Genomic DNA, 20006 nt, shown 5'->3' on the forward strand with positions numbered 1-20006 from the left:
CAGGATGGACGTGTCTCAGGTATATGTGTGAGAATGTTGGGGGTGTCTGAGGGAAGAGTGGAATGGAGGTGTCTGGGGGGAAAGGGTGTGAGAATGGCGGTGAGGTGTCTGAGGGAAGAGGGAGGTGTGGGGAGTGGGATAGAGGTGTCTTCAGGTTTATGTGTAGGATTTTGGGGGTGTCTAAGGGATGAGGAAGATGTGGGGAGTGGGATGGAGATGTCTCTAGGGGAAAGAGGGCTAGGAGGTGGGGGTGTAGGATGAGACTGTCTGAGGAAAGAGGGAAGTGTGGGGAGTAGGTTGAAGGTGCCTCTGCGGAGATGTGGGGAGGAGGAATGGGGGTTTCTCGGAGGTGAGATGTGGGGTGGGAGAATAGGCTATGTGGGGCGGGTGTTTGCGGGAGGGGGGAGGATGCGGTGGAGGCCGTGAGTCAGACTCGCCCGCCGCTGGGTGTGTGGAGCGGCGAAGGACCGCCCTTCCCGCTGCCTCCCGCTAGATGGCGCCTTTCACCCACCGCCGCAGCCGCTTGCGGGTTTCTGGCGCCCGGTTGCGCCGGGCGGGCGCGCTCCAGCGGGGGCGGGTTGGCGGCGGCAGAGGCACCATCCCGAGGCCGCTGGGCCGAGCGGGCTGCTGCGGCAGAGAGAGGCGGGGAGCCAGACGCGCCGCTCCCCTCCCCGCGCGGGCTGCGGCCGCTGCCAGGATGCCTCGGGAGCGCGGCTGCTGGCTGCTCCCCGCGCTGCTGCTCTGCGCACCGGGTGAGTGACCGAGCTGCCGCCAGGGAAGAGGTGGGGGGTGGGGGGTGGCCCCGGAAACGCAGCGGCCGCTCCCTCTTCGCCCGCCAGCCAGGAAGCGGCTGCGGAGGGAGGCTCCCCCTTCCTCGAAGTTTGTTGGTGGGATGGGCCGGGGGAAGACGGGAGCAGCCGCCTCCCCGGGGCCCCGCACGGCGCCCTCTGCTGCCCGCCGGACAGAGGCGGGCCGGACTCGGAGCGGAGGCTCAGTGCTGAGAGCCGGCGCCAAGCCCTTCGCCTGCCGCCGGCCGATGGCCGCGAGCTATTGGGGCAGGGTAGGGGCCCGCGCTGCCCTCCTGACGCTGGGGAAGGGACCGCGCAGCCTCCCGCAGCTCCCCTGGCGGCCGGCGGGGAGCCTGTGGCCGGGCTTGGAGCCTCCTCCCCCGGAGCGCCAGCCCCGCGGGCTGCGGCGGGAGTGGAGAGCCTGGCGGGGTGGCCGGGGTCGAGGAGGTGTCCGCTGCTGTTCACTGGCTGGGTGGAATCAGCATCGCAGAAAGGTCGGGCAGGAGCGTCCCAGCCCCAGCGCTGTGCGGGGCCAGCTAAACCTAGATCACCCCGGGCAGGCGTTTCTATAGCCTGCTCTGAGAAACCTCTAGCGAGGCGTGTCCACAGCCTGTAGGTAGAGTCCGAGAGAAATTGCAACTATTAGGGCTGGATGGGGACTCAGTCAGGTAAAATAAGGAGTTTAAACTAAATAATTCGTGCATCTGTTCCCAAAACCAGTTTAGGCGGGGGTGCTGTGAGATTTTTAGGATGTAGGGAGCTGATCTTAACGTGGAGAAATGCTATAGAGCAATTTCCCCATCACTCGAAATTGCAAGGAGCCATTGCTAACATAAAAAAGGAAATACTTTCTCAGTATTAATGTAGTTTATCCAACTTGTAACGTGTTGTGGCAGGAGAATAAAAGAAGAAAGTTAGTCCCATGTGAGCAGCCAGCTCTCCACAGCCCAGTGGTCTGTGTACCGCGGTTTGGAAACCACTGCCTTACATGGGTAAAAATGAAAGATTTCTAAATCTGTTTTGTTTTTCATTATTTGTGTTCTGATTTTTTTAAAAGCATTTCTCTCAGCATGAGAAATAACGTAGCTATATTGGTTTATTTTTAATCGATCTTGATATCTGGTTCTTTTTCACTAGCACTGCTTTGGGATTTTAAGCCCTGCCAGGGAATGTTTAAACATGAACAGACTTTAAACTTAAATACAAATATTGATTTCTTTCTTCTAAAATTTCTCTTCCTCACCATTTTGGGACTAAACTATCTGACAGTCTCTTTTTATAGCTATGTTTCAATCCCATTCAGGATCAAGGATGTTCCTCAACTATAAATATCTCACTGAAAGTCTCCCTGAGAACTTGGTGGCTCTCCCTTCCTCCAAATTGTCATCACAGCCTTAAAATAGCAGCTTCAAGTTTATTGGTGTGTAAGGGGAAATTCAGGTATTTTTTAAATAAAATCTTAAAAATTAATTAACTTCAAAAGTGGGAGAGGGCAATGAATTGTAAAGATGTGAACTCACTTTAAGTCAATGGTTGTTAGTGTGGATCTGAGGGCCTGCTCACATGGAGCTCATTGCTAGATCAGGGCCTTTGCATCCTTTTTATGCGAACAGCAGCCTCTTCTTTTACAAAGATTTCTTCTTTTGAGATGGCAGAGGAAAAGTTGAGGATTTCTTATCAGAGTCAAAGGTTCTTATCCATTGCTATTTTCCAAAAAAAGGGTAAAGGTAATTAGATACCGTAGAAATTTCTTTTACCAAATGGAGAAAATATTCATATAGTTTTATACTTAGTCTTACACTCAAGACTTTTTCATAAAGCAGCACAGGCGATTGAGTCCTTCCTTCATAATAGCTTTCATATTAAAGAGATGGTGTGCGTAATAAACAATTTAAAGGAAAAATAGTAGTTTAAAATGATGACTTCAACCTGAATATTTTTTCATACATATTTTAGTTACTTCTGAAGGGGCTAATGTAAAGAATTAAATTTGACTTTTTAAATTGCCTTACATAATACTTGGGGTGCTGGACCTTGCAACGTCCCTCAAAATTCTGGCCTAATTTTCTAGTACTAGCAAGTCTTTGCTCTTCACAGGCTAGGACAGAGGCCTTTTAAGTTAATATGGTGGCAGCAATCAAGAAGAGCTGATACAAAAACCTTCAGTGTAAATAGATAAAGACTGATTTATTTTGTCTGTTTACTGCTCCTGGGCTGCCTCAGTATCAAAGACCCTGATCTGTCTGAGCTGACAGCAGCAATGTAGATGTTACCTTCAGAAATATATCAAGTCATAAACTGTGATGTGCTGTGAGATCTGCCAAAGGCAACAGAATAATACAGGGCACCCAAAGAGAGAATCCAGGCTGAAAGGATCTATCATTAAATGATAATTAGTAAAAGTCAAAAGAATCCCCTGGCTTGCATAGTATATCTACAAAAGGCAGTAATATCAGCTGTTTTGGCATTTTAAATCTAATTGTTCCCAAATATTTCAATTTTTTGAAAACTTTATTATTGGCCATGTTTTTTGATATATGCAAACAGTAACACGTGAAAAGACTTTAATAAGATAAAGGGTAGTTTTCACTTAATTCGTTAAGACTGATGGAAAGTACGTTGGGGTTTTGGAAACACCACCATTGATTCAAAGCTCCCTGAAGTCTTGTCTTCAATGTGGAACATACGATAAATGTTTTTAGTCCCTTGCTATGTGTTTCAATAGAATCTGATTATACCAAGCTTTTGATCTTATAAAGGTTTTAAAATCTTTACAACTTAATTGAAATATTTTAATAGTTTTGACTGGAAGCTCCTTTTGTTTCTAAAAGGGAAGAAGTAAAGTGTTTTCTTTACTTTATTATCGAATCAAGGTTCATAGTAGTCTGCTGTTTACCTATTGAACAATGGAAAAGACAAGTCAGAGCTTTCCCTCTTCACTGCTATCTGCCAATGGTCTTTCCTATTCCAATTTTTGTGAATCTAATGGGGAATTTTAGAAAAAGAACAATAGTAGTTAAAAGGAGTTATATTACTTTCCTGGCTTTCCATTTCCAATTTTGGAGGAAATGAGCCAAAACCCAGGGAGATTGACTTTTTCTGCTGATTCTGGTTTCCATTTCTGTTGTCAAAAAAAACCAGATATCAAAGTGATAAAACTGAGGACAGGATTTAAAAATCTCTAAAAGAACTCTCCTTTATCTTATTAAAATTCAATTACTATAAAGGAGAATCTGAATGGCCACTGGTAGCCAGCCAAAGAGGGTGAGGATTGGAACTTGACATTTTCAACTTGTGGCTGATTGCTGTACAAATCATATAAGCAACTATTGGTACCAACCCTGAACCAGGTCAAAGTCTACAGTACTTGAAATATGAAAAATGTGAACATAAAATAGCAATAACACTTATGTGATTTCCTTTCTATTTTTTGTAGGCAGTTGTAAAGATTGCCTGAAAGTTAAATTGGTTAATAAGTTTTACATACCATGGTTTCTCTTGGTGCCTGAACAATTGGAATGTTCATTAACTAATCAAACTCTTCTCATAAAACCTTTATGAAGATCATGTAACACAGAAACTATTTAGTGGTGTGTGTGTGTGTGTGTGTGTGTGTGTGGTATTTGTATATTGATTGATAAAACATTAGGGGGTTGGAACTTTGGAAGTGTTTCTGGAATTGGGAGGGAAGAGTGGATGTTTGGATTCTTGTCATTTTGGAGAACAGAATAGGTCTTATCTAAGAAACATTAAATAATACATACTGCAATTGTCTGAATATGTGACAATACCTGGAGAAAGGCCATTGTAATTGTTATGTGTATTGTGGGTGATGCTTAGGAGTCCCAGTCGTGGATCAGGACTTTATTAGCACAGACAGTCTCTACTCCTAAGATCTTACTGTCTAGTCTGCTGGGCTCTGCTTTAGGGATGTGAAAGTCTAATCGTGTACATGGTTAACCTTCACTGTTACATGCAGGCTTGTAGTATGTGTGGGGCACACTGGCTTCCAGGGAGCTGCTGGATTTCCTCCCCGCCCCCTGGCACTGCTTCCTCTGTATCAGAGGCAGCACTACAGAGGGAGGCAAGTGGGAGTTATCTGTCCTCCTCCACTCCCCCATGTGTAACCACTGAAATTTTCAGGGGTTACATGTCTACTTGATTAAACACATTTTAACATCCCTACTCTGCTTTGTGCCCTCTTTTCAGAACACAGTGATCTACCTAGGGAGGAGTACCTGAGTATTAAGAAATGCTCTGAGTAGTCATTTTCTACTCATTGTCTACCAAAAGATAATTCAGTATTTGTGCATGTTAACCATTAAAGCCTCTAGTTGCCTAAGTGACTATTTGAAAAGTCTTCCCAGTTCACATAGTGGGAAGGATACAAAGTATAAATTTTTACGTTTATCTGTTGGAAGAGGGCAGAACTAAGAATATAAAATTAACATGAAGAAGGATAGTGACATATTTAGACTACCAGTGCTATTGCTTTTCTGGACTATGTCTAAAAAGTGAGTTTGGTGGCTGTAGAAACTGCATGTGAACAGCAGAAGTAGGATATGGGAATAACAAAATTAGCAAGGTGTAAGGGGTCCACATACCTTTTGACAGTATAAAACAGATTTATAACCTACTTCATCTCTATATAAATCCTAGGGTTTTTTTTCTGTGCTGTCAAGGATATAGTAGCAGTCTCGGTCTTTTTTCCAGGTTAGCTGTGTAAATCCTTGAAACAAATCAAGGCTGGTAGATGAAATCTTTATAAATCTCAGAACCTTGTGGCATGAGTTATTTTAAGTTATGATGAGAAAGGAAGTATTTCTTTTTGGTTTCAGTTGCGTATTTACTTCAGATCTTCTTATGCAACCCCTCACCTCCATGTTAAAAATGGAGAATAATGAAACTCATAATTATGTTGTAGTCTTGCAAAGCAAGATGTATCACCAGGTAAATCATGTTCACGTTAATGTCTTGTGAATATTAAGTTACCTAAAAGATAATTTCTTGCATTGATCTTGAAATGAGAATTCTGTCAAATAGAGGACACAAAGCTGTTTTCATATGCATTCCTTGTGTAGTGTTCCAACTGCAGTTATTTTATTAATGTAGCGCAGGGGTGGGTAATAATTTTTTATGAGGGGAGCCTCTCCAAAATTTTGGTGAGTGGTCAAGGGCCACACTTTTCTAAGGAAGGGGTGTGGGGTCTGGGATGAAGGTTGAGTTCAGAAGAAGTTTGGGATAGGAGATTGGGGTGCAGGAGAGGGTGTTGGATGAGAGAGGGAATTTGGTTGAAGGAGGGGTTTGTGATCTGGGGCAGGGGCGTGAGGTGCAGGGTCCAGGAGGCGGTATAGATGCAGAGGATTCTGGCTTGGGGAAGCCATGTAGGAGAGGGTGCAGGATCTGGGAAGGAGTTGTGACCTGGAGAAGGTGAGAAGAGGGGGTGCAGAGGGTTTGAGTGGTGACCTAAGGAAGGTAGGGGTGGTGGCCTGGGGCAGGTAGTTGGGGGGGGAGAGGGGGTGAGGTGCCAAAGGCAGGCTTAGGCCAAGAGGTGCTTACCTGGGTGGCTCCCAGCCAGCAGCCTTGCAGAAACCTGAGGTGGGCTCTGTATCTGTCTGCTGCAGTCCTAGGTTAGTCAGAACTGTTGGCTGCTCCATGTGGCTCTGTGCCATAAATCAGGGAGTGGAGGGGGGGGAGAGGCTTTAACGTGCTGCCCCTATCACCAGCAAAATTTCTCAGCTTTTATTGGTTGGAAAATGGCCAATGGGATCTGAGAGATTTTGCTGGGCCACGGGGGCAGCATGCAAAGCTTCCCCCCTCCCTTCCTACAATCCAGAGCAGGGAGCAGACAGCCATTTACAGCGGTGTGAGTTGCTGTAGGCCTAATGGTCCTTGTGAGGTGGCCGTGGACTAGATCTGATGGTGTGGTGAGCCAGATCCGGCCCGCAGGCTGCATTTTACTCACCCCACTGTAGTAGGTAGCAAATCGGGTTTTGAGGTCATCAGAGAGGGGTAAGGTAGGAGCATTTAATATGAAATTAGTGTGTGTTGCAATGTCTACATTAGTGATCTTAGAACGGCACAGTTGAACCAATGCAACTATGCTGCTATTTGCTTGTATAGTCTCTGTATGGCAGTGGGAGAGAGCTTGCCCACCCACATAGCTTTTACTGTTTGTGGAGGTTGGTGGGAGAAACAATCCTGCTGACATTGTTCACAATGGTGCTTCTGTCAATATAAGTTATGGCACACCGGGGTGTGTGTTTTTTCGCACCCTTGAGCAACATAAGCTATACTGATCCATTTTGCACTGTAGACGTGGCCTTTGAGAACACTGGAGTGTACTCAAAACATGTTGTATCCTTTCAAAATAGGAGTGCAAAATGATTTCTTAGTCTCTGATTTGAAAATAAATAACTTTGTGCAGGTAGACCCATTCACTATTGCAAAGTCCCATTGAATCTCCTGAGTCCTCCCAGGTGTAACCTCTGAAAGAACTGAGGCCTTGTCTTTGCCTTTAGATTTTCTGGTGGTGTCTGTCTGTCATTGTTTTCTTGTCATAACTGTGACGAGTTAGAGATTAGTTTCAGCAGTAGCTGGGATGTCATTGAGAAACAAAGCTCCTAGATACTTAATGACATTTGTGCTCCAATTGAAAGGGTATAGAGCTACGGACAACCAGAGATGAAAAAATAGTCAGGACAATCCTGCCTAGTCCTTCTTGTAAGTGACAAGATACCTAGTGGGGATACTATTTTACTAGTATTCTGGCTAAGTGGATGTGTACGAGCACCTATTCATTTTGGATCTTTCATGAAATTATAGCAGTTTTGTTCCAGACTATTTTTCACTTCTCTGTCACCTTCAATTAAAAAAACATAACAAATTTATAAATCTTAGACCCCTGAAGTAAATATAATCCCAATTTTACAGGCAGATAAACCGAGACATAATTGGCTAAAAGGTTACATTGGGAAGAGAACAGAAAATAATATAAATCTTTTTTCAAAATTTAAATAATTAAAATTATGTTGAGGTATTCCTAAGGCAGTTTCAACTTACCAGTGGGTAGAAATAAAGCTAATATTCAGGGAGTCCAAATTTAGAGCCTGGGCTTCCATTCATCCTGGCTCACTGCTAATTGGACCTCCTTTCCCCATGCATTAGAAACAGCTATACTGTTCAGAGTATGTGACCAAGTAGTATGATGGCCCTCTTCAATTTTAACAGTTTTATGTCAGCTCTTGACAGTATTTGAATGAGTTTGTGTATAAACTTGCCTGCACCCTGGATATCCAGAGAGTCTTCTCTCTTAGAAACACAACCCCTTAACCTCAGGGTAGAGTGAAATGTAGGTCTTCTCATGTAATAACAGTTTGTGCTATCATCTGAATAATTGGACTGGCCAGATGTGTGTGCTTTTTAAAATGGGATTTATTTTGACTTAAAGCCAAAATCAGTTGGCTTCACATGAAAGAACAATTTTCTGTTCAGAGATGTATGAGAACAAAATTGTCAAGTAACCACGGTACAGCTTCTCAAAAAGCAGATTGTGTAATGGTTGTAAAGATTATCACACATATTCTCCATATTAAATGACCCTATTATCTAAATGGCTTTCTTGTCCTGTATATGCAGAACTTTATTCATTGTGATAATAGAATACTGTATTTTTGAAAATAATATATTATTTTGCTTTTATTTTTCCAGTTTTGGCTATAAGTGTAGCTGCTGAAGATGCAAAGGAACAGATTGAGCTACTGGTATCACAGGTAATAAATTCTAATTCTGTCATAGCCATAGTGTGCCACTTAGATTATAAAATCTTTGGGGCCTGAGACTGGGGGTAAAATTCTGACCTCTTTGAACTCAGTGAGAACTTTGTCATTGACTTCTTTGGGACCAAGACCTAATGCTCTCTTTATTTTGTCTGAGGCACCTATAACATCTTTAGTAATACCACTTTTCTAGAGCCTCTATCTTACAGCTTTTCCACCCAAGTGTTCTTAGAATGACCGCAGCTGGTCCCATGTTGATTTTATTCATTTCAGTTCTTTCTTAAACTGAATCTAATATATTTTGATGTTTGTATTTTACATGTTTATTTTTGTTAACACATTCATTTTTCCAACAGAAATCTTGTAAAACTTATTTTGCAACTTAGATATAAACTTAGTACAGGTTGAAGCTTTCTATTTGGGAATTGTCTGGTTTGGCACCATCTGTCCACTCCAGCCATAGTCTGCTTCAGCTTCGGCTCTCACTTCATACCCCGGGGACTGCGTCACCAGGGAGGAGCTGCTGGAACTGGGTCCCCTCTGCCATCCAAGCCTCCCCCCAGGGCTGCGCCGGGTCCCCTCCGCCATCTGAGCCCAATATCCCACAGCCCCAGGCCACATCAGGTCCCCTCCTCCATCTGAGTCCGACGCCTCCCCAGGCCACACTGTGTCCCCTTCGCCGTCCAAGCACACCCCTCACCCTTACCCCCTGGGCCATGCCTGGTCTCCTGCGGTATCCGAGTCCAACCCTCTAGCACCCTTCTCCCCTTTTGCTGCAACTCGACACCCCCAGCCCGCTCTTGCCTCCTGGCCAGACATCTACCTCCAGACCACTCCTGCCTTCTTCTCCCTAGGCATATACCTACTCCCAGAGAGAGGGAGTTGGCGACCATAACGAGAAGGGGGTGCAGCCCCCTAGTGTGTTTATAAATCTTAATGTTTGTTGCATATAAAATTGTTTCTCCAGCATTAATCTTAATACATTCAGATTTCTGTACCTTAAACTTTTGATGTACTGATATCTGCATTCTGGTATGAGAGATATTGAAGACCTGCTTTCATTACCATCATTGCTTTTTTGTTTGGTTATTTCCGATGTAGCTTCTCAGTCAAACATAGAACTAAAAGAAACAATGGAAATCTTGCTTCAGTCGACTTCCAAGTTTTTCTCTTTACTTGTCATGCTCCTTATGAAGTCCTTCCCATTAAGTCAGAATTCCAAAACTTCACTCAAATTAATTTATTTGCAAAATTATTAATTTATTGCTCTCTTGAGAATTCTGTAGACTGTAATCCAGTCTATAGAACAGAAATGCCACAGGTGAGATCTATGCCAAGCTTCACCATATAGCTCTATATGCTCATCTGTAAAAATTTGAATAACTGGGCAATTTTGAAGGGTATTCTTATACTTAGAATGATCTACTGTTCTATCCATTTATAATAAGCAACCACTATCTGGGTTTAACCCCTGGAAAGCGAAAATTCCTCAATTGGCTTTTCTTCTAACATTGTGGATGAGTGCTAACTCAAGGTCGCAGAAGGGGCCACAAATAACAATATTGTTCCCATTATGGAGGACACCTGAGGGTATGGTTACATTATGTCTGGGAGAGCTAGTTCACAGTGTAGGTAAATAGACTTGGGCTAGCTCACTTCAAGTTAGCATGCTAAAAATAACAATGCAGATGTCATATGGGCAGAGGTTCAGGCTAGCTGCCCAGACTCAGACTCAGGAAGTCAGATGGGCTTGGGCTTGGGTGGTTAGTGTGAGCTACTGCCTGTGCTGCAATATCCACACTGCTATATTTAGGGTGCTAGTTTAAAGTGAGCAAGCTAGCGTGAGTTTGTGTACCTGGACTGGAAATCACCCCTCACAGCTATTGTATAGACATATCTGAGAGAGTTAGAGAATGGCTTACTGGGAGGCTGAGAGGCTTGTGTCCTGCACAGAAGCATTGTGGATTACAAATGAAATCCAACTTCTCTTTTGTTTATGTTCTTGTGCAAGGCCTGTCTTTGTCCCTGGCATATGAAATGTGTCCGGTATGCTGGGTGTGGACTTTGTAGATTCTGTGTTGCTGTTTAATTTATTGTATTCATGTTAAGGCTGTGTATTTGAGTTGATCTGAGAGAATCGCTGGGTCTGCTTATTTTAGTGTATTTAAAAAAAACCCCATTAAGAATGCCCGGAGAATTGGATGGCTGATCTTTTTAGTATGCTTCTAACTCAAATTAACTAATAAAATACATTATGTTAATTTTAATTTTAAAAATAACCAACTAATATTAGGTTTTGCTCTGTTTGTTTTACATATTTTGAGTCTGAGCATTATATGTCCAGAAAAGCTAAGTGTCTACTCGAGATATAGGATTGAGAAACAGTACCGCAACTGTGAAGAGAGTAAGGTTATGTGTGTATCATATCTCTGAATGGAAGGTCTGTCTTCAAAAGTCAGTGGCCTACTCTGAAAGACTGTTCTGCCCTTGACTTCTTTGCTGATGCTGTTACTGAAGGTGGTAGTTGTGACGGTGTGTTTTGTGATTAGGCCTTACCACCTACAAAATTAAGTCAACCTAAATTTGATCAACATACAACCACGTAAGTAATTACAGCAGTTGTTCATGACCAAAATTGTGTGCATTCTCACTATGCATACTTCCCCTGAGTCAACTGTGTAGGGTATTGTGGAGCACTGACAACTGGGGCATCTCTGCCCTTGGACATCTGGCCTCTGATTGTGTAAGTGTATGTGTAGAGACTATATGTTAATGTGTCACTTAACCTAAGCATTATGCTTTTTGTGAAGGTGGAGTTATTAGGTTGGTATAATGGGCAATTTACATCAGTAGGAACAATATTGTGGTGTAGACATTTACATAATTAAATTGATGCAAGCTGTCTTACGTTAACCTAAGTATCTTGTAGACCAGGGGTGGGCAAATACCGGCCTGTGGACTGGATCTGGTCCACCAGGGTTAGCCCGTCAGGCCTCCATTGCTATGTTTACCTGCGCTTCCGCAGGTATGGGTGATCACAGCTCCCACTGATTGCGGATTGCCGTTCCTAGCCAATGCTAGCTGTGGAAGCAGTGTCCTGATCTATGCCACTTCCTGTCTCTCCCATTGGCCTGGAACAGTGATCTGCAGCCAGCAGGAGCTGTGATCACCAGTACCTGTGGTGGCAAAGGTAAGTATAGTGACGGGCCTCTGATGAACCATCACCATTTTATTGCCTATCCCAGTGTAGACCAAGCCTTAGACTACCAGCCTAATTTGTATCACATTTCTTTCAGACACAGATTTCATACATTTGTGATTTCCAGGCTTGGTTACTATTGTAATCAGTCAGACACGACCTCCCTCCCTTGTCTTCACTGGTGTCTAGCTGACCAGATGCACTCCTCTGCTTTTCCCTTCTTCCATGACTTTGGCTTTCTGAGTTATAATTTAAGATTTTTATCATGCCTTTGGTATGTTATCTGTAGTTTCTTGTACCCAAGGCCATGAGGCCCCATTTTCCTTAGGAACCATATTGCTTATGAATATGTATATACCCTGTGGAATGTGTGTGAGGTATGAATGAGAAATACCCAACTAAAAAGGCAGTTTAGGATCCATGACCTTTTAAGGCAGACAAAGACCCTGCAAGCAGATAAATTAACTGAGAAGTGGCCAGAAATCTCTCCCTCTTGGACAAAATGTAATATCACAGCAGAAACCTGGTACTGGCTCAGAGGAAGTAAAGCCTCCTGCAGATCCGAAGGGATCTCTAAGGAACATCATTGTCAATTCTCCAGGAAGCTGATGCCTGGCCAGCATTCCAGCCACCAGCGAAATCAAAAGTAATCTACACCACACTTGCAGTCTGCCTCCACACTGCAAGCATGAGTGTGATGTATGTGTGAGTATCACTTTACTCTTAAGAATCTGTGCCAGTAAGCAACCCCAAAAGCAATACTGCTTCAGCCCATCCTTTGTCCAGGTTTGTTCCTCAGAAGGTCTGAGGATGTGCAACAACTTTAATTCATATGTAGGTTTGAAAGATGGGCTTTGACTGAGAGAGTGATACCTAACAAAACATCATAGAATTACCTGGAGCTAATGGGAAGGAGGAAAGGGATTTATAATCATAGCCCCAGGTTTTTTGCACATGCAAAATAACACTAAATAAAATGAAAACCAATGTATATAAAGAATTAAAATATGGAAAAACTCACCCTGCCAGTGATAGCTCCTGTGGCTATTGTCCTGTGAGGCTTGGCCTAGATCCCTGCTTCAGGAGTTTGTGAACTCTACATACAAGACTGCAGTGCTGCTCAGCTTTAGCCTGGATACCTCCCATCCCCATAAAGAATTTCATGGAGGTAGATTTATAATCAGAAATTTAAAGTCAAAATGAATTAAAAATAAGTTCTCTAACAACAAATAAATATTACTTTTGCACTTAATCTGTTCCATCTGAGTATGTCTCAAACATTTTATAAACAGAATGAAATATTCTATCCCCATGAACTAGCTATTTATCTTGATTTTGTGCGAGGAAAATGAGGTATTTAGGAGGTGCTGTCAGGTGGAAACCATGCAAATTGGAGCTCCTTTCTTTTTAGAACTTTTGTAGGAAGCCCAAGCTGCTATTAAACCTCGTCTCTCAATCAGACAGCTGAGTTCAAGCACACACTTTCAAATCAGTTTTCAACTTATTCAGAATCAGTCGAATAAGCTCCCCAGATATTTTTAGAACTTACGTCTTGGTTTCCTGGGTGATGCTGTAATGTCACTACTCTGTTTCTAAGCACACAGTTAAAATTCCATCACAAATGTGTATAATAGCTTGAACTTATGGGGATTTATTTGGGCTGCTTTAGCAGTCTTTTCATATTTCTTGGAACTCTGTAATGTAACTTTGGATTTAAAGGTTTTCTTTAAGAATATTTATCTTAATATGCAGTGTAGTTATACAGGTCAGTTCCTAGGATATTAGAGAGACAAGATAAATGAGGTAATATCTTTTATTCGACCAGCTTCTGCTGGCGAGAGACATACTTTTTTGAGCTTATGCAGAGCTCTTCTTCAGGTCTGGAAAAGGTACTCCCAGCATCACAGCAAAATTGTTTATTTTAAGTAGTTAGCACATATTGTAAGGGACTGTTCAAGATAGAGGGGCTTATTAAAACCTCTGTAGTCACCGGACAAAAAGAAGCATTTAGGGAATTACAGAGTGTTGTAATAACCCATAAATCCAGGGTCTCTGTTCAGTCCATCATTTTTAGTGTCTATCAGACTAATGAATTTACATTCCCAGGCTTATCTTTTGAAAGTGGTGGGCAAGTTTCCTTTGAGGAAGAGGACAGATAGGTCAGATATAGAATGATCACTTTGTGAAAAGTGTTCACCTACAAGTGATGTTGCGTTTCTTATTTTTGTGTGTGAATTCATTCAAGAGCATAGCGATTAATAACTGGCCCGTGGGCTGGATGCAGTTTGCCAGGGTTAGCCACTGGTAGGCTACCAGATGGTTTGTTTACTTGAATATCTGCAGGCATGGCCACTTGCACTTTACAGTGGCCACGGTTTGCAATTCCTGGCCAGTGGGTGCTGTGGGGAGCAGCGGCTGGCCCGTGCTGCTTCCTGCAGCTCCCATTGTCTGGGAATGGAAAAACTCCAAGCTGTGGGGCTCCATTCCTGTGGATACTGAGGGGAAACAAACTGTCTGGTGGCCTATCACTAGCTAACCTTGGCAAACTGCATCCTGCCCTCAGGCCAGTTATTGCCCATCTATGCATTAGACCCTGTCAGAACAACAGATTCAAAGCTTGGACCTCTATCTTCTCTGCGACAGTGACCAACAACCCCTGCAACACACCTTTCAAGATCCATGGGCTCTACACATGCCTATCACAACGTGGTGTATTTCATCCCATGCACTAACGGTCTTCCTAGGAGCTATGTAGGTGAAAATAATCACTATGCTCCCAAATTACGCAGGATAATAAGCCAAAAACGTCACATCACTTGTGAATGAACACTTAGTCTGAGGGACCCTGGTCAGATGCTCTTTTTCTTTCTGCTGCATGCCCTGCGGATTTGAAGAAGAACCTGTCATTGCTGGTACTTTTCACAGAGTGATCACACAATATCTGAACTCAAAGTCCTCATCCTCAAAGGAAATCTGCACAACACACTCAAACAAGCCTGGGAGCTTAAATTGGTTACTTTGCTAGACAGTAAAAATCCTAGATTGAACAAAGATATTGCAATGATGGCTTACTAGAAGCTTTACCCAGCATTGCTCAGTCCTTAACTCAAATAAGTTTTGTTTTTCTTCATTTAAATCATTGTTCTGGGTGGAGCTGGGGATGAGGGGTTCAGTATGAAGGCTGCTCCTGGGAGAGAGGACAATTCTAGCCCTCTGTCACTGTAGCAGTTTGGAGCCAAATGAGCAGTGCCTGTCCATGCCTGCTGCAACTGGTACAATTGGGGGAGGCATGCATGTCTCCCAGCTGGGGGACAGACAGATAGATACACAAACAGACACTCTCTGAAATAGCTGTCCCTTTCTCCACCCCGGCACTCTGTTGGCCCAGTGGAGTTATAGCTGTCCCAGTCCCCATCTCTAGGCCCTTGCTTGTCTCCCCCGTGGTAATTCTACATTATAACTGTCCCTCCTACCAGACCTCCCCCCCCTTTTTCATTTTATGAGAAATAGTTGCATTTCAGGCACATTCCATTATCCTGGCCCAACCAAACCCTTATCTTACTCAAAAAAGGTTGGGAACCACTGACTTAAAGCATACAGCTCCCTTTTCAGTCTATTAAAATTTCATAGACCTCCCCAAATGATCCATTTTTTCTAGCCCAACTAAACCCTTCTCGTCACTATATAACTTTTGAACAGTTAGAGCAGGGTGATGTATTCAAAAAAGAGGAAAAAAATGGTGAAAAGTGACTGACGTATTTATAAGCTGACTCCAGAGTACAGTCGCAGCTTGTCAGCTTCAGCATGAGCTGAGGGACATGCAGACCGCAGGGCACAGAGCTTTTCAGGTCCCATTGGTTGCTGTTCACCCACACTACTTCCTCAGCTCCTGTCCCCTGCACATCCACAGAGCGAGCAGGCTTTCGTGGGGCCAAAGAGAGTTCGAGCTGCTAGCTCCTCAAGAGTGGAACTTCGGGAAGATAGGGAGTAAGGGGGAAACTTTGAGCGCAGAAAGGGAGAGGGGGGAGGCAGCTGTTGTGTGTGCCGGGATGTGGCTTGCTTTTGATCCTGTTACCTGCACGCTAAGAGAGTGAGGGGAAAGTACTTTCATCCTGTGCATACCTCACACACACTAGCCAGGCGAGAGAGGCATGCAGGCATTTTCCCCATGCTCCCTTAGCTTCCGAATAACGGGATTAAAAAAGCAAGCCGCATCCTGGCGCATATGGCTGCTGCTCCCCGTCTCTCGCGCGCTCCAGGGTGGGGGAGAAGAAAAGGGAAAAAACAGTAAGGATTGGGCCCACAATGCTGGGCCAAATCCTTACTTTTAAAACTTTCCATGGACCATAGGTTGGAAACGATTGCTCTCAGTTATAAGACAAAGCTGCAGATTTGGTGGTCCTAGCTACATAAGAACGTACGAATAGCCATACTGGGTCAGACCAAAGGTCCATCCAGCCCAGTATCCTGTCTGCTGACCATGGCCAATGCCAGGTGCCCCAGAGGAAGTGAACTGAACAGGTAATGATCAAGTGATCTCTCTCCTATCATTCATCTCCATCCTCTGACAAACAGAGGCTAAGGACACCATTCCTTACCCATCCTGGCTAATAGCCATTAATGGACTTAACCTCTATACATTTATCTAGTTCTCTTTTAAACCTTGTTATAGTCCTAGCCTTCACAACCTCCTTGGGCAAGGAGTTCCACAGGTTGACTATGCCCTGTGTGAAGAAGAACTTCCTTTTATTTGTTTTAAACCTGCTGCCCATTAACTTCATTTGGTGGCCCCTGGTTCTTATTCTATGAGAACAAGTAAATAACTTTTCCTTATTCACTTTCTCCACACCACTCATGATTTTATATACTTTTATCATATTCCCCCCTTAGTCTCCTCTTTTCCAAGCTGAAAAGTCCAGCTCTTACTGTTTAGGAGGTGTTTTTGAACAAATTAACTTACAGATGAATGGATAGACACACACACACACACATTTCTAAAATATATAGTAAGATTACAACAATCTGTAATCCACAAAACCCCTCTTTTTGTCCCATGACTGCAGACTTGTTAATGGATCACTTTACCTTACAGCATGTGCTAACTACTTATACTACACCATCTGTTCCACTTGCCTTGGTGTGTGATGCAGACAATTCCTTTCCCAGACCTGAAGAAGAGCTCTGTGCGTTTGAAAGTTTTTTTTCAGCAGCAGAAGTTGGTCCAGTAGAAGGCAGTACATTATCTACCTTGTTTATCTCAATAGGTATGTGGTGGTAGATTATGTATGAATGAGGTGTTAATTAATTTTTCTATATTTTATACCTTTTAATATGTTTAGTCACAATTAGTGTCCACAAAGAACATTAAAAATAAAATACTCCTAATAACAAATTACTCCATAATTAGATTTGTAAGAAATAGAACATAATATTATGCTTTTCAGTAATTCTTTAAATATGCAAAGTCATTGTATAACCATGTAAAAATGTCCTTATTAAATAGCTGTCCTTGCGGGTTGACTTTTTTCTCCAGTTGTTTTTATCCTAGAGTCTATTAAAACATGCTAAGAATTCAGATAGAACATGATGAACACGTCATTATTTAGATCTCTGTAGGCAAACATTAGGATTTTTAATGCAGCCTCACTGTTTTTTCTTTTCTTAATACAGGAATCTGAAAAAAGTGGAAAATCAAGTAAAATAAACATAGGTAAGTAAACAATTTTTTCTTAGTGAAAGCTATAGTAGCCCATATTGAAATGTACATAGTCTCATGCTTTGTCAGTGATTTTGTGTAATGCATATTTTCTCTTTCACATTACTAGTAAAGCAGCTATATGTAAAGTACAGTTATGCTTAGATCAATTGCCATGTAAAATAGCACCTTATTACTCAACAGTTAACTAACAATACTGCTTATTAGAGAATCTTTTATAATCAGCGATGATACATGAACTAGAAATAGGCTAGCTGGACATTTGCAGAGATCTTATTTAAAAACTGAGTACTTGTGATATGAAAGTAACTGAGATAATAAGCTTAGCACCCCAGAATGGTATTTTTATCAAGGTGCTTCTTAGAATGAAACTGTACTACAAGGACTTAATCATGAGACTACAAAGCACCTCTCTAAAGGTCTAATAGTAGATTTGTAAAAACTTAGAGACATGCATGTTAGGCACATGTAGAAACAGTGTAGTGTAAAGTAGAAGAACAGATACTTTTACTGGACATGCCATATGATGCAGATCATGGAGTTAATGCTCACTTACCTACTCAAAAGAATATTGAAAATGTACAGACCATCTTCAAATATAACTAAACTCTCTACCTGAAAAGTACATAAAACAATAAAAATAAACATCCTTCTGTAATGGAGAAACTTTTCCAAGTGAAAATAGTTAGACAAAGTTTCAACAGTTTTGATTGTGAACCAGTGTATTCTCATGGGGTGCGTCTACACAGCACCCTAAACTCGAAATAAGATACGTAATTTGCGCTATGCAAATTGTGTATCTTGTTTTGATTGTATTTTCAAATAGCTTATTTTGAAATTTGGAGCGTCTAAACACCACCGAATTTCAAAATAATGCGCTATTTCGAGACATCCCTCAACACTTGTGGAGCAACGGTTACAGTGATGCCGGAATAGCACACCCATTACTTCAAAAATATTTTGAAATAATGGGAGCATTTAAAAAACACGGGATAGCTCCGCTGTCTAGACGTACCCATAGAGATTGCCACAGTGGCCTGCATGCTATTGTAGAAGGAGCAAGAAAGGCTTAACCATGATGGTGAATCTGTAAGGGTGTTGAACCCATTGCTCACAAGTGTGCCTGGTAGAGTATATGCATTCCTGCAATTTCTAGGCTCATTGTATCCTCATGATGGAATCTACACTTTGTAGGAGGGTCTTTGGTGACACAGCCTTCTGGCTGAGTTACACATAATCCATGTGCAAACAAACAAATCTCTTTTGGGGTATAAGTCCAAAATGTCCTGCAGCCCTCTATGAGCTCTGTCCTTCAGCAGTCCAACCAGACCCATCACAGTGTCCCTCTGCTTGTCTTTTTAGCTCTCCTTGGGCTCTGGTCCTCAGTCTAACAGGTCCTATCTTGGTACCCTAATTGGCCAGCTTATGTATAAAGGTTCCTGCTCTGGGATGAAGCAGTACCATCTAAGGCTTCCTCCATGGAGGTCTTTTGCCTGTCCTTTAGTCTTTGACCCCAGCTCTCCAGCTGGCTCAGTCCAAGTTCAGTCTCATTTCGGGGGGGGTTACAAGTCCAGATATAGTCCCTTACTGGGTCTGTCTAAACTTCTTTCTATCAGAGCAAAGCCTCTTTCCCAATGGCTTTTGGATGATAGGGGAAGAGAGAACAGGCCCACCCACTACTCCACGTCCCAGCTCAGGAACAGTAGCAGCCACATGCCTTGTTACTTTAACAAATTAAATTTCCCTGGGCCACTTCCCATAGCCTATCTTAATTTGAATCTTGGTAGTTGGCCAGAAAATATTCCCTTGGCACCCAGCCCCTGCCAGCAGCTACCTGCTCTAGTCCCCGCAGCTAGCCAGGAGTACCTCTAAGTCCCCCTGTCCCTGCAAGCAGACTGATACAGCCCTTTCAGCTCCTTTTATATGATCCTGCTGGGCCCTGACTGGCTGGTCAATGCAGACCCTCTCATTGGCTGTGTTCCTCACAGTCAATCTAGGCAGCTTAGAGGACATCTGTGTTGCTCTTTCCTGATGTGGGGATAGGCCCGGCGGGGAGGAAGGGGGTCACAAGGCCTCTAGATCTAGTCCAGCCTGTCACAATCTTTTTAGGATCATTTCTTGTTGGTTGTTAACTATTGGAAAATAATTTGTGAACTATCATTAAATATTAATGTTTTAATATTTCCAGTGCTATTTCCTTTTTTATATGCTAACCTTAAAACCATTGATATGAATGGTATTAATGTTGTGTGAAGTGCTCTCTGTAGCATGCTATCTTTAATAAATGCACTCTTGGATATTCATATTTTCATTCATAGGGCGATTCTGGGCGGCCGACCTAGGTCCCGTGCTTTGGAGATCCCTACCATGGCTGCCCCAACCATCCTATGGAACAGGATGGACCACCATATTGATGCTAGCATGCAGGGCCCAGGAGGTTAAATGGGGAACCTGATGCAGGGTGGCAGCAGGCGTTGGGCCCCTCTCGTACTCAACAATGGTGGTGAGAGCCACAGGAAGTAGAG

At 43.0% G+C, this 20006-nt stretch overlaps 1 protein-coding gene across 10 annotated transcripts in view; it reads left to right on the forward strand.

Moving 5' to 3' along the window:
* Positions 1–419: 419 nt before the first annotated feature.
* The window catches only part of B3GLCT (beta 3-glucosyltransferase), a 118112-nt gene continuing 98525 nt past the window's right edge, over positions 420–20006 (forward strand). For 2 of the 10 annotated variants that reach the window (XM_089775541.1, XM_089775539.1), the window contains exons 1-4: positions 449–752; positions 8499–8560; positions 16858–17029; positions 17436–17475. Coding sequence is in view for 4 of the 10 variants with exons in the window: in XM_089775538.1 (XP_089631664.1) it covers positions 494–752; positions 8499–8560; positions 17436–17475 (361 nt within the window). In the remaining 6 variants the exon portion in view is untranslated. Of the gene's footprint in view, positions 753–1757; positions 1781–2211; positions 2229–8498; positions 8561–16115; positions 16287–16857; positions 17030–17435; positions 17476–20006 lie in introns of those variants that run through there. The other 8 variants (XR_016348536.1, XM_089775538.1, XM_089775540.1 and 5 more) reach the window with 7 other exon arrangements.

The sequence above is a fragment of the Pelodiscus sinensis genome, chromosome 1 (assembly GCF_052426305.1).
Source record: "Pelodiscus sinensis isolate ZL-2025 chromosome 1, ASM5242630v1, whole genome shotgun sequence".
In the NCBI taxonomy this organism is placed as follows: domain Eukaryota; kingdom Metazoa; phylum Chordata; order Testudines; family Trionychidae; genus Pelodiscus; species Pelodiscus sinensis.